The following is a 13,332-nucleotide window of genomic DNA, read 5'->3' as shown; positions in this document are numbered from 1 at the left end:
AAATCTCTTTTTCAAGAGCGATCTGGCCAAGCAAGGCAGCAGAAAGTTTCAACATAAAAAAGAACATCACAATAAAATACAGATAAAACATTTACATCAAGCTCCAATTTCAGGCAAGTTATCAAACAGGCAAATGATCAAACACAGTTGCACTGACCAAGGGAACTGAGTTCGTAGGATTTTAAAATGGCTTTGAATTCTCCGAGGGTGACCAGTCCTGGTAATTTTAGGTCCTCCTGTATCTTGTTCCAAGATGAAGGAGCAGCATATTTAAAAGCCCTTTTTCCCAATTCAGTTCTCATATGGGGAACTTCCAGTGTTAGAACAGCTTGAGAACGAAGGGCATACTTATATTGCTTTGTGCACAGAAGCACACTTAGGTACGAGGGAACCAGTTTAAGCAGAGCTTTGTGCACCAGAGAGAGCCATCGACAAAGAATTGAAAGAACAACAAAGAATTGCTGCAAAATAAACATACATCCGTTGTTTAAAAGATATATATATATATATTAGGGATGCTCGATATTGGCTTTTTTACCGATACCGATATACCGATATTGTCCAACTCTTAATTTCCGATACCGATATCAACCGATACCGATATATGCAGGGTTCCCCCCCCCCCCCAAAGAATGGAATAATTTCAGGTAATTAACATTACATATCTCTTGTTGTGGAATTAACACAACATTATGCATACTTTTGACAATAAATAAAATCTGAATTTGTTCTTACTTGCTTGCCTGGGTAAATAAAGGTTATAGAAATGTTAAAAAAAAAATATATATATATATATATATATATATTTTTTTTTAAACCGATACCGATATTTTCCAATATCACATTTTAATGCCGATATCGGCCGATAATATCGGTAGGCCGATAATATCGGACATCCCTAATATATATATATATATATATATAAATAAATTAATTTCTTTTTCTAATACTTATAACAATATCAATAATTATCTATATCGAGTGATGTGATAACATTATCATATCGTTATCGTGATATAATTTTTGGCCATATCACCCAGCCCTACTGACGATGTTTGTTTAGTTGGACCTTAATCAGAAGCAAACGGAGTAGGCCTTGATCATCCATTCCGGACACAGAGAGACCCTAATATAATAATATATATATATAATATAATGTAAATGTATTATTATATAATACTGAACACAGCCATGGGAGATGCTTATCTTTATCAATGGAACTAGTCAAGTGAATTGAGCTATCTCAAACCTCGCTCTATTGTCTGGATCCTCCAATCGCAACTGTCGCTTTTCTCTGACAAACCTGTGTCTGGAGGGAAGTGACAGTTGTGATTGGAGGATCAAGAGAATAGGGCGGGGTTTGAGACAGGTGAATCGGGTGTTGGATGTGATACTACCTTGGCTGTGGCGTTGGCCCTGACTTCAGGACTGCTATTGATGTCCACCGTTTCGTACACATGCTCATAGACCTGAGGACACAAGAGAATCCACGGAGTGGAAAGATCAGTCAACAACATATCATCTCAACAGTGAACTATGCTTTACAAGGTTTACAAGAGGAAGTTCAACTTAATTATTTTCAGAACATTTCTAAAGATTTTACATTTTCATTTTCATTAGCTGATGCCACAAGGACCGCTAGTCTCACTGGGGTCCAACATACAACAGAAAGAGATTACAGAACAGAAAAACACTCTACATACAAACATTTGACCGGACGTGAAAAGTTGTAAGTAACACACACAGTTAAAGCACCCGAGAGTTAACGCACAGAAATAACTAAGGCTGGAAAAAAACATCTACTTACTAATTAATTTTGACTGATATAATGCGACTGCTATATTATTCATGATGGGGAATGACCATGTTTGTGTCATTATTCTAATTTTCATCAGAACATCTTGATCGTGACGTGATGATTCTGTAGACCAGGACATCTCTGCAGCACCAGAATGGTATAACTAACATATTGCACCTACTGTGAGTTGGATATTGCACTAAAGACATTGCAATTTAGATTAAAACTTTATTAATTGAAAACATTTGAATTGGCGTTTGACCCACGTCGTGTCTCACTCTGTCGCCGTGAGCATTTCCCACGGCAGCTACGTAGCCCGAGAAGTCGCCTATAGAGTGACACCACTATCGAGAGTGCAGTCTTAACTCACTTCTCTGACGGAGTGACACTACTATCGAGAGTGCAGTCTTAACTCACTTCTCTGACGGAGTGACACTACTATCGAGAGTGCAGTCCTAACTCACTTCTCTGACGGTGTTACAGAGTGACACTACTATCGAGAGTGCAGTCTTAACTCACTTCTCTGACTGTGTTACAGAGTGACACTACTATCAAGAGTGCAGTCTTAACTCACTTCTCTGACGGTGTTACAGAGTGACACCACTATCAAGAGTGCAGTCTTAACTCACTTCTCTGACAGTGTTACAGAGTGACACCACTATCAAGAGTGCAGTCTTAACTCACTTCTCTGACTGTGTTACAGAGTGACACTACTATCGAGAGTGCAGTCTTAACTCACTTCTCTGACGGTGTTACAGAGTGACACCACTATCGAGAGTGCAGTCTTAACTCACTTCTCTGACTGTGTTACAGAGTGACACTACTATCAAGAGTGCAGTCTTAACGATAGGTTATGACTATAACCAAGTTCTGTTAGTTAGGGGCGATGCTTGGCATCACACTGCACTATCTCGCGTACGTGCACGCGCACTGAATAAACCACAAATGTACCTCTAATACCAGTATTAGTCTGACCACACCCCTCATCAGCTTACCTTCATAAGCAGGTGTGTGGTCACCTGCTCTCCTCCTTCCCAAGCTTTCACCACAAGGTGAGGACAAGGGCTGCAGCGGCCGTCTGATGCCAAGCATCGCCCCTAACTAACAGAACTTCGTTCTGTATCGTTAGTGGCTTAGCTTGGCATCACACTGCACAATGGGAGGCCAAGCGGAGCCACTGGCTGACAAATACACCCCGCTGACAGCCCCCCCACAACCATCAGAACAGGGAGGGCCGAGCCCCCCCGACCCCCCCTAATGGCGGGTAGCCCCCCTATTAGGGACGTCACGGGAAGGCGACGGACCCGACCGTGCGAAGAGGCACTCAAGCACTCAACGCACAGGGTGAGCAGCCGTGGCTTGACCCCACGACTACACACACGCACAACCCGCATGCCACCCGGGAACGAACGGAGGAACAACCTCGTTACTGCCCCCAGAATCACGGGGTCAAGGGCAAACCCAACCCCGTGGCAAGGCCGTAGCAGCGGAGCACGAAGGAAGACCCAGACCCACCAAAAGGACTGGACTCCCTAGAATGGGGGCCCGGAGAAGTCCATGATGCCAGCATCAAGACCCCACCAGGTGGGCACGTAGTGCCCCGCCCCCCACATCGCCAGCGTATTCGGACAAAGGCCCCTCAGTTACTGCACCTGGTATTCCCAGGCGGAATCCCATCCAAGTACTAACCAGGCCAGAACCTGCTTAGCTTCCGAGATCGGACGAGATCGGGCGTGTTCAGGTTGGTATGGCCGTAAGCCGAGCGGGCCCTGTCCCCCCAATAGTACACCACCTGGCACACTGACCCTGCAGAACAGGCAGTCAGCATGGCCGTAAGCACACAAAAGGTTAACCAACGGAAGCAGGCAGCGCACCGGGGAAAAACCAGGCAACAGGCTGTTAACCCTAGCCTGGAGACTGCGGACGAGACAGGCGCCAGAGGGGACAGCTGAACACAGCCGCCCCGGCGGAAGGAGCGTAAGCTGGCGGTGTTGCATGACCAAGCCTCCATTTAAAAACCCCCACCCAGAGGGGTCGAGGCAGAGAAGGCTGACACGATTGGCAGACGTCATGAACGTGCAGGGGCACCCTCAAACGGTGAACCCGGGAGTTGACACTGCTCCAACACACCAGGGAATCAACCACCTCGGTGTTACCCAATGCGGTGGTTGTTCCTATAACCCCTCAAGAAAAAACTCCAAAACACACCTGCGGGTATACACCGGCTATACCGCAGTACAAGTGCTTCAGTTTCCAAAAAGGGTTAACCCAGGCCTACGGGTCGCAAACATCACTTCGGACCGGGCCTGGCGGTACGGGAAGCACAGGGTCACCAGAGGAGGTCAAAAAAACCACCCCCACAGGCCCCTCTTCGCCATGCGTGAGAGAGGAGCGAAAAATAATGGAGAACCAGCCCCTAAGCACACCGTACCTGGTATTCCCCGGCGGTCTCCCAACCAAGTACTAACCAGGACCAACCTGTGTAGCGGCCGAGATCCGACGAGATCGAGCGCGTACAGAATGGCATGGCTGTAAGCCATGACGACAGTGCTGAGTAAAAACATACCCAACCAGGGTCTCCATAGCGCTTAACCCTGTGACACCCAGACCGACCTGGCATTTTTCCCCCTGAAAAAAGCCCAAGTCCCTCAGGGTACCAGAACAGCAGATCTGCATCCCCGGCGGACAACGGGTTCAACTGATCTGGACCAGCGTGACCAGAACCAGTCCCGTGCCCTAACCACGCCGACATGCCTACTCCAGGAGAAGGGCAGATATGCGTGTTGATCTTAACATGAAAAGAAGGCGCCACCCAGACGTTCGGACGAACCGCGCCTGGTGGCCCACCCCAAGGGCGTGAGACCCCACCACATATGTTCAGATCCATCCCGTCATCATCCCCCAGACATGAACGAGAATCCGTCGACAACCCACCCAGGTCATGGGATGTGGTCGTCGGAAGAGGAAAACCCCCCATCTCAGTTGCTTTATAAAAACGCTGTTTCAACCACAAGCAACCAAGGCGTGCCAGTCAATCGCCTGTTTACAGCGAGCTAGCACTATACGTGCGTCGGGACACACCCCCATCAATGAACAGGCTATTTAGACCTGTCATTTAATCCCCAAGGCGCCCAGGGGAACGACAAGAGGGGTGTGACACTCCCTAACTCCAACACTTCTGGAATAGAAAGAAGGAAGCATCAACAGTATGTATCCCAGTCTACACAGCCGGGGTAAAAATTTTTCACATTTTTACATCCCACCACCCTCCCATAGGAAAGAGACAGGGATCCCCAGAGAGACTTCCCACGCGAGCTGTACAGATTGAAAAGAATATATTGCACCTTGAGCCATGTAAAAAACTGGTTTTAGGGCCTCCGGGGAAGAGGCACTGAACCCATACACACTCAATAAACGAATTGAATCGAATATACATACAATAGAAAAGGACCCTTCTAGAGGGTCCACTCACTTTGACAATCTGAGGAGGAAGGCTCTGTACTCTGATGGAGGCTTCCTCACATGGAAGGAGTCCGAACTCACAGAAGGCCTGAATAGGCGCTTGGTGAGGAGGAGCCCTGACCACCCCCCCTGAAAACAGATCCATCACATGGACCTGAACAGCACACGGAAGTCCTACCAACAGAGACGCGCACGGTGACGTACTCTATGGCGGGGGAATTCCTGCGGTGCACACGCCCAATATACCAGGCCGTGGGACCAGGAACTCCCTCCCCCCCCCCGTAACGTGTCGAACCGCCACGTGACGGGAACCTTGAAGGACAGGGGGTGTACCCCTGACCGACAGAACAATGGGGAGAGGAAAGGTTACCAGTTCACCCCTTTACGACCCCACACCCATGATACGATGTAACGACAAAAAGAGAATATGACACAGTCATAGTCAGCTCTATGAAGCGTTTCACAGCTCCACACAGCGCATGAGCTAACCTGCTATCTGATTTTTACTAAGGAAAAACACAGAATAGAGAGGGCTCTAAGAACCCCGGTCCAACATACACATGTGCTTCTGTGGCCAGTACAACCCAGTTGTAGGTCACATGACACACACAACCCATCATCACCTACAAAAAATGGCAAAAACACTCAACAGAGGAACGCCGTTTTTTTCACAATGCGAGAATACATCATTCTTGATTAGTATCGACCACAGGCCTTGCTAAGCACACATGACAGCAACCAAACCAATTTCCCATTAGGAAATAAGTTTCTCCAGCAGATTTAGCACAACCTCAGCAATCAAGCTAAGAGCTACATCGTATCCCTACCACACAAAAGACACAATTAATGCACAATATGTCTGATAGGAGGATGAAAAAGTCCCCAGGGAACCGGGGGGGAAAACACAATCCTCCTATTTTACCCTCAATACGGCCAGTTAAAACAGGAAAACCTGTTAATGTGTGAACACACTGTTCATTGTCATTACAGTCTGAGAAAGAACATTCTTTTACTCACTTGTCACCAAGCATAGCTTCATAGGTTAGTTGCCTTAGTAGTGAGTACACGGTACATATAAACACCATGATGTTTCTCACACAACAACCAGATCATTACATCACGATTTGCACGGAGAAGCTAACTGCCAGTGACAAAAAACAGCCCACACATAACCCGCAACGTATCCTAAATGCATTGCAACAACACACGTTTTGGGAAAAAACACCGTTATTCACAATACATTTAGCAAAGTAAAACCAGAAGACGTGTTATGAGGTCTGGTCAACCCCGTTCCTACCCGGAACGCAGATCAGCGAAGTGCAGTCACAGACACCGTAGGAACACAGCCGTCCTGTGTTGTCCGAACTGGGTAGCGACACCGCCCCAACCCGTACTACAGTCCCCCGTTGATGCAACCTTGCCGTCCAGGCTCAGGGCAGGGTCGACGAAACATCCCCTGTCAAGGATGACGTCGCGGTCAAGAGTGTAAAACATGTTAAAATCAAAGCACGTTCAACAGAATAGCATCAAGCTAACGGCGATCAGAAGCGAGCTCACGGCGGCGCGCGAGAAGCTAAGCTACCCCGCGCCAGCCATGGCCCATATCAGCAAGCTAACGTTACCTAGCGACCACGACATGCTAGCCCCGCAGCTAACAGCTGACTGGCTAATAGTAGGCCCTAAGCAGGCCATGCAGCGATCCAGCAGGCTAACGCAGCAGTTAACAGCTGACTGGCTAACCGTAAGCTATGAACATGTAAACAATGACATAACACTCACCCAGACAGGCCGCCGTTCTGAACCTCTCCTCACTTTTTAAGAGAAAAGAGAAAACAAGATGTCAACACCGCTTCACAACGGTGACTTTACCACATCCGACGGAATCAGCACAGTACCAACTGGCCTGTGTAGCTGACTTTGAACATGAATCTGCCGCTATCGCACATTACATGCACATATCCCCTCGTGAAGGAATACTCTCATTTGGATATGAAAGATGGGGCCTTAACACGGTGACAGAGAGAATCCACTCGTCCAGAACACACAGGGATCACCAGTGTCAATGGTCGCGGCCCACTAGTTAAAACTATAATGGTCTCCAGACCAAGGCCTTCTGTCGCCTAGGTGGCTAAACAAAGGACCCTAGCCTGGGGCCGGTTTCCATAAACTTTGTCAAGTAGCCCCCATAGCACTAACAGACAAGTGGAGCCCGCCAGCAAACACTACTCACCCAACCTGGAACGCACCGCTTCTCACAACAGCGGCATGTCCGACAGTTCAGCTGTGGCCTGACAGGTTTCACCCCAACAAACACAGCAAGGAACTGCAGTTGAGAAGCATGCAGCGGCGTGCTCCCAATACGAAAACCGGTGGAGGGTTTTTAGAATGATCATCATCTTCCAGACACTCCAGTACGAAGACAATATCGCCGTATTTTCTCGAAAATAGTGAGAGAGAAAATAAAGATATGATGTCAACGTATCCTTGTTTCCCAAAGCTGCTCCTAAACCTTTCTTCCATCATGGTGTCAAGTGTGGGGATCTACCGAGGCACTTCTTCCTTGTGGTGAAAGCGAGAAGGAGGAGAGCAGGTGACCACACACCTGCTTATGAAGGTAAGCTGATGAGGGGTGTGGTCAGACTAATACTGGTATTAGAGGTACATTTGTGGTTTATTCAGTGCGCGTGCACGTACGCGAGATAGTGCAGTGTGATGCCAAGCTAAGCCACTAACGATACAGAACTCACTTCTCTGACGGTGTTACAGAGTGACACCACTATCAAGAGTGCAGTCTTAACTCACTTCTCTGACGGTGTTACAGAGTGACACCACTATCGAGAGTGCAGTCTTAACTCACTTCTCTGACGGTGTTACAGAGTGACACCACTATCGAGAGTGCAGTCCTAACTCACTTCTCTGACGGTGTTACAGAGTGACACCACTATCGAGAGTGCAGTTTTAACTCACTTCTCTGACGGTGTTACAGAGTGACACTACTATCGAGAGTGCAGTCCTAACTCACTTATCTAACCAGGGTTCCCACAGACATTGCAAAATGAAATTCAAGGACTTTCTCAAGCAGTCTTTTATTTTAAAAGAGCATTTAACACTTTGGGTGCCATGGGTTAAATTCATGATATACCATAGATTGCCAGCTCTATTTGTCTATGGAGAAGTACCCCTTCTTTGCATGGCTATAACTTTTTAAATTCTATTGCTACATTGCCATTATTAGGGCCCATTCAAAGTCCTATATGTATTGTTCATTGTGTAGCAACGTTAAACTTTTTCATTCACATATTCATAGTAAAGTATGGTCTAATGTATAAGTATGTTTTCATCTCTTTCTGCAGCTTTCTCCAGAACGTGATCTATAGCCCCAAATGCATTATATTGATGATGAAATACAGTTTGATGGCAATCGGGGCGATATAAAAAATTTCAATTGGACGTACTTCTAGAATGATCTACGTATAATCTGATGATGACCGGATGGGCGGGGGATCGTTTATAATTCCGTGGGCAGCGTTATATCATTCATCTAGTGTGGGTCATATGTTCATCATAACAGTTTATATGGAACACGATCAAAAATAACGCTGAATCTTACCGGATCTTCCTCGCGCCGTTGGACGATCAGCGTGGTGTAGACCGTTTTCGATTATGGGATGTTTATCCTGATGAACCATTTCCAGCTTGTATAATACTATATACGTCCAAATCATGTTGTTTATCGAGTTATTGGCAATGGATCGCTATATATTGTGACGAGCCAGAGTGCCGGCAGCCAAACCGAGTGCCCAGAAGCTTATTGCTTAATAACAGCGGAGCAGTGCTGCCGTTGCTTCCACGTTTTCCCTGATTGGCTGCGACACGCCCCGTGGCAGGCGCGGCAACCGCAGAGCGGAGCTCTGCCGCGGAGCGGAGCGGCAGAGCTTGCGGCATTATGTAACCGCCCTAATCCGCCATGATTTTCATTCGGCGCTCAGCTCACCTGGCAACGCAGCAGTCCTGCGGTCCGTTGTTGACAAGTTCGAATCCCATCAATTTTTTTTTTAACGTGTATTCTTTCGCCGGTTAAGGTTAGGCATGGTTATGGTTAAGGTTAAGGTTAGGCATTGTTTCGGAGTTGGTTAAGGTTAGAACGGTTAAGTTTAGGCGCTGTTAAGGAGCTGGTTAAGGTTAGAGTTTGTCTTAGAGAATGGCCATATTCTTTCTATGGTTAAGGTTAAGGTTAGGCATGGTTAAGGTTAAGGTTAAGGTTAGGCATTGTTTCGGAGTTGGTTAAGGTTAGAACGGTTAAGTTTAGGCGCTGTTAAGGAGCTTAGAGAATGGCAATAGACAGCCTATTTCCGCACTGCAGCTCTCCCGCGTTGCCGCGGTCACATGGTCAAATTGTCACATTCTTGCACTGCTCCGCTGTTAAAAAGTAACACGCTGCCCGGAAGTAATATGGCCGACCAGCACAACCTCCACAGCACTTCATGTTTGGCGATTGCGCCGATCGGCCACCAGATGGCGCTCCTGAACCGCCAGAGAGCTCAGTGGGTCCTCCTGGTGGATCTCAGGCCAGCGGAGGGGAAATATGAATCCGATCACAGATTTTTGAAATATTGATATTAAAGACGCTGTAAAGCGTCCTTCGGCAACTTGAGCATGGCCGGGAATGACGCTGTAAAGCGTTTCCCGGCAGTTAAAGTGTTAAAAGGATACAATTTACTTTAAAATGCAGTTTATTTTGTGAAAGAAAATCGGATCCAATATGTATGGCTTAAAACCAATTTCCGACAATTAGTTACACTTTAGATTAAAAAAAACAATTTCTCGATTCAGAACCATTTTATCATGGATGAACAACATATCATGGATGAACAAAACTTTGATTGATTTGAATTTAAAGGACTTTAAGCAACTTGTTAAAAAATTTGCTGTTTTCAAGGAATTCCAGGCCTTGACAATTTTGTCAAAAATCAAGCACTTTAAGCACTTCAAGGACCTTGTGCGAACTCAGAGTGCAGTCCTAACTCACCTCTCTGACGGCGTTGCAGAACTCGCTCTGCAGAACCCTCTGGAGCGCCTGCAGTTTCTGGGGCGGCACCTCCCCCGTCCTCTGCAGCTTGTCCAGCAGCTCGATGGCGCGGGAAATATCTGCAGATAATAATAATAATAATGATAATAACTTTATTTATATAGCACCATACAGATTGCAGCTCAAAGTGCTTGACACAAAAAAACTAAACAAAAGGAGAATACAAATAATAATAATAGAGAGTAAACAATAAACACTTAATTAAATAACAGTAAAATAAGACATTAAAAAAATTACAAATACAATTATAAAAACGGTAATAAAATATTTAAGTTAAAATAGAAATAAAGAACAATGACAATAAAATAAAGATAATTAATTCAAAAGCTAGTTTAAAAAGGGACATTTTGAGCAGTTTTTTTTGTGTCAACCGAGTCTGCTGTCCTAATGACCTGGGGGAGTGTTCCAGAGTTTTGGGGCGTAGTAGCTGAAAGCACTCTCACCTCTTTTTTAGTATTTTTTAAGTTTTTTTTATAATGGATGGGTACATTTAAGGAGGCCGGCTGTGGTCGATCCAAGAGCTCGAGTTGGCACATAAAATGACAAGAAGTCAGTCATGTATGAAGGTGCTAAACCATTTATGAATTTGTATATAAGTAAAAGAACTTTGATGAGAACACATGGACCACAGGAGATATTAGAAATTCCAGTTAGCCTACTACTATGAAAGAAATAGAGACCAAACCACAACTAAAAGGTGTATTTTGCGAGTTAGGAATTGCCTTCACCACCATAGCCAGACACAACATGGCATATCATTATCACCAACTGTGTTGACAGGAAAATCGGGTTGAAATTAGCCATCGACAACATGCCGGGGTTGTGTGCGAGTTAAACGGTTAAAGTCGCATTTTAAATGGTGGGAATGAGGAGGTTATCTCACCAATGTATGATGTCAGAGGATTCTCACAACATAATTGCAACTCCTATTGTTTTCCTAGGAATTGGGATTGTTAGCCTATATCAGGCAGCCACACACTACTATTATCTCACATATTATTATTCTTTCCTCCCGTTTCTCGCCATGCTACTCCTCCCAGAGCAGTTTCCTCTACCATACATCACAGATGTATCGGGCGTACCTTGGCTTTTTTCCGTGGCTGCGCCCAATTTTGGTGGAAAACACGGATACGGTTCCTATTGACAGTTAGGAACCTTCCTATAAGGTTCCTATACTATTCCAATACGGTTCTAGTACTATTGTATTTGGCCAGCATATTTTTTTTTGTTAGTGCATCAAATTAAGTCAAGCAATTGCTTTCCAACACTGGCCGCCATTGAGCTTTCAAGCTTTTGTGGTAAAATGGTAAATGGTGCATTTATATAGCAGCTTTTATCCAAAGCGCTTTGCCATCTTTGTTCCTCACATTAGCCCATTCACTAACACATTCACACACCGGCGTTGGGCGGAGTCAACCATGCAATGTGCCAAACTGCACATCGGGAGCAGCTCAAGGACACTTTGACGCGTTACCCGGGAATCGAACCAAGAACCCGATTACCAGACGACTGCTCTACCTCCTGAGCCACTGTCGGCCCCAAATATAATATAACAGATATGTTGTGAAATATTGTGAAAACTTGTTTCCCCGTTTTCAGACCAGCTCTTTCAGTCTCTTTCCTGTGGTCTTTTTCTATTCAGCTACAAGCGATTTCCCCATTTCCCTTTCCCTACCTGGACATTTAACCCTTTCTGCCACACACTACCAAATGGTTAACCCTTTCACTGCGACAATACCGAAGGTTAACCCTTTCACTGCCACACAACAAAGGGTTAACCCTTTCACTACCACACACAACAAAGGGTTAACCCTTTACTATCACACTACAGACGGTCTGTAGTGTGATAGTAAAGGGTTAACCTATTGTAGTGTGGTAGTGAAAGGGTTAATAATATTATGCGTGTGAATCTCTGGGTGACGTAGGTAATGACTATTTCTGGGACTCGATAGTCATCAGCATGATTTATATGCGTTTGAGATATAGCTTTATTGATCCCCTTGGGGAAATTCGGGCGTCATAGCAGCATGGGGGGAGGGGAGGTACAGTATGGGCATGGTAATAGTAGAAAGACATAAATATATAGAGTACTTCATTATATTCTATAGGCAATAGAATTTGATCTGAATATTAAAAGAATTTGACAAATAAATAAACAGTGTAAAGCTACAGTATATAATTAACTCTGAATATGAGAAAAGTATACAGTGTAATTAAAGGTGCAGATGAGGGTCTGTATGCCCTATCAGTTATATTATACATAGGGGTGCACCGATGTATCGGTCGGGTATCGGTATTGGCCGATAAGTGCCTTGTTGACTGCAATCGGCCTATCGGCCGATAAGCTCGAATGTGCCGATGGCAGTAGCCGATAAATATCCATCAATTTGTGTCTCGTCAAAAGGCAAAAAAAAATTCAGTCGCGTCCTGCACAACGCCGCCCCCAGTCCCCGACACACACACAAGCTACTGCATCAAAGTTACTACTAAATATTCAACATTCTCTTTTGAGACTCCGCTTCAGACTCTTATCATTTGGCACTAAAAGCTAAACATTGTCACCGATATGGCTGTCCGCAACATGTCATTAATTGTGTACGCGAGGTGGTCGCTCAGTGACGACGCTAACGTGAGCTAGGTTAGCTAGCATGAGCTACCGGGAGATGGAAAGACTAACGTTACTGGTGAAAATGTGATTTACGTTGGAATACTCCTTTGCCAATTTGCTGTACTTTGCTTGCAGGTCTGCAGCCATTATTGCTGGATTATGAATAGCCCCAACTTTAGCCAAGGTAACATTATGGCTAAACCTTTAACGTTAGTCAACGCTAGCTTTCGGTTAGCTGTTCAATGCTAATAACACAACCAAGCGAACCCATCAGAGCTCCCCGTCAACACCCCTCTCTCGGGAAGATGGCATTTAAGAAAGTATCTGCTGTTAAAATGACAAACATTCGTTTTGTGGCATTAACGTTATATAGTT

The 13,332-nt window shown here is 45.4% G+C and overlaps 1 protein-coding gene across 1 annotated transcript in view; it reads right to left on the bottom strand.

The window, feature by feature from the left end:
* Window positions 1-13,332, bottom strand: part of lin7c (lin-7 homolog C (C. elegans)) — a 39,045-nt gene that overhangs the window by 9,699 nt on the left and 16,014 nt on the right. Inside the window, exons 2-3 of the mRNA XM_084308952.1 lie at window positions 10,290-10,408; window positions 1,398-1,469 (exon numbers count right to left, since the gene is read on the bottom strand). Coding sequence (XP_084165078.1) covers window positions 1,398-1,469; window positions 10,290-10,408 — 191 coding nt within the window. The remainder of the gene's footprint in view (window positions 1-1,397; window positions 1,470-10,289; window positions 10,409-13,332) is intronic.

This window comes from Notolepis coatsorum (genome assembly GCF_963971535.1).
Source record: "Notolepis coatsorum genome assembly, chromosome: 2".
NCBI classification, from domain to species: domain Eukaryota; kingdom Metazoa; phylum Chordata; class Actinopteri; order Aulopiformes; family Paralepididae; genus Notolepis; species Notolepis coatsorum.
This window is presented reverse-complemented; position numbering and strand designations above follow the sequence as displayed.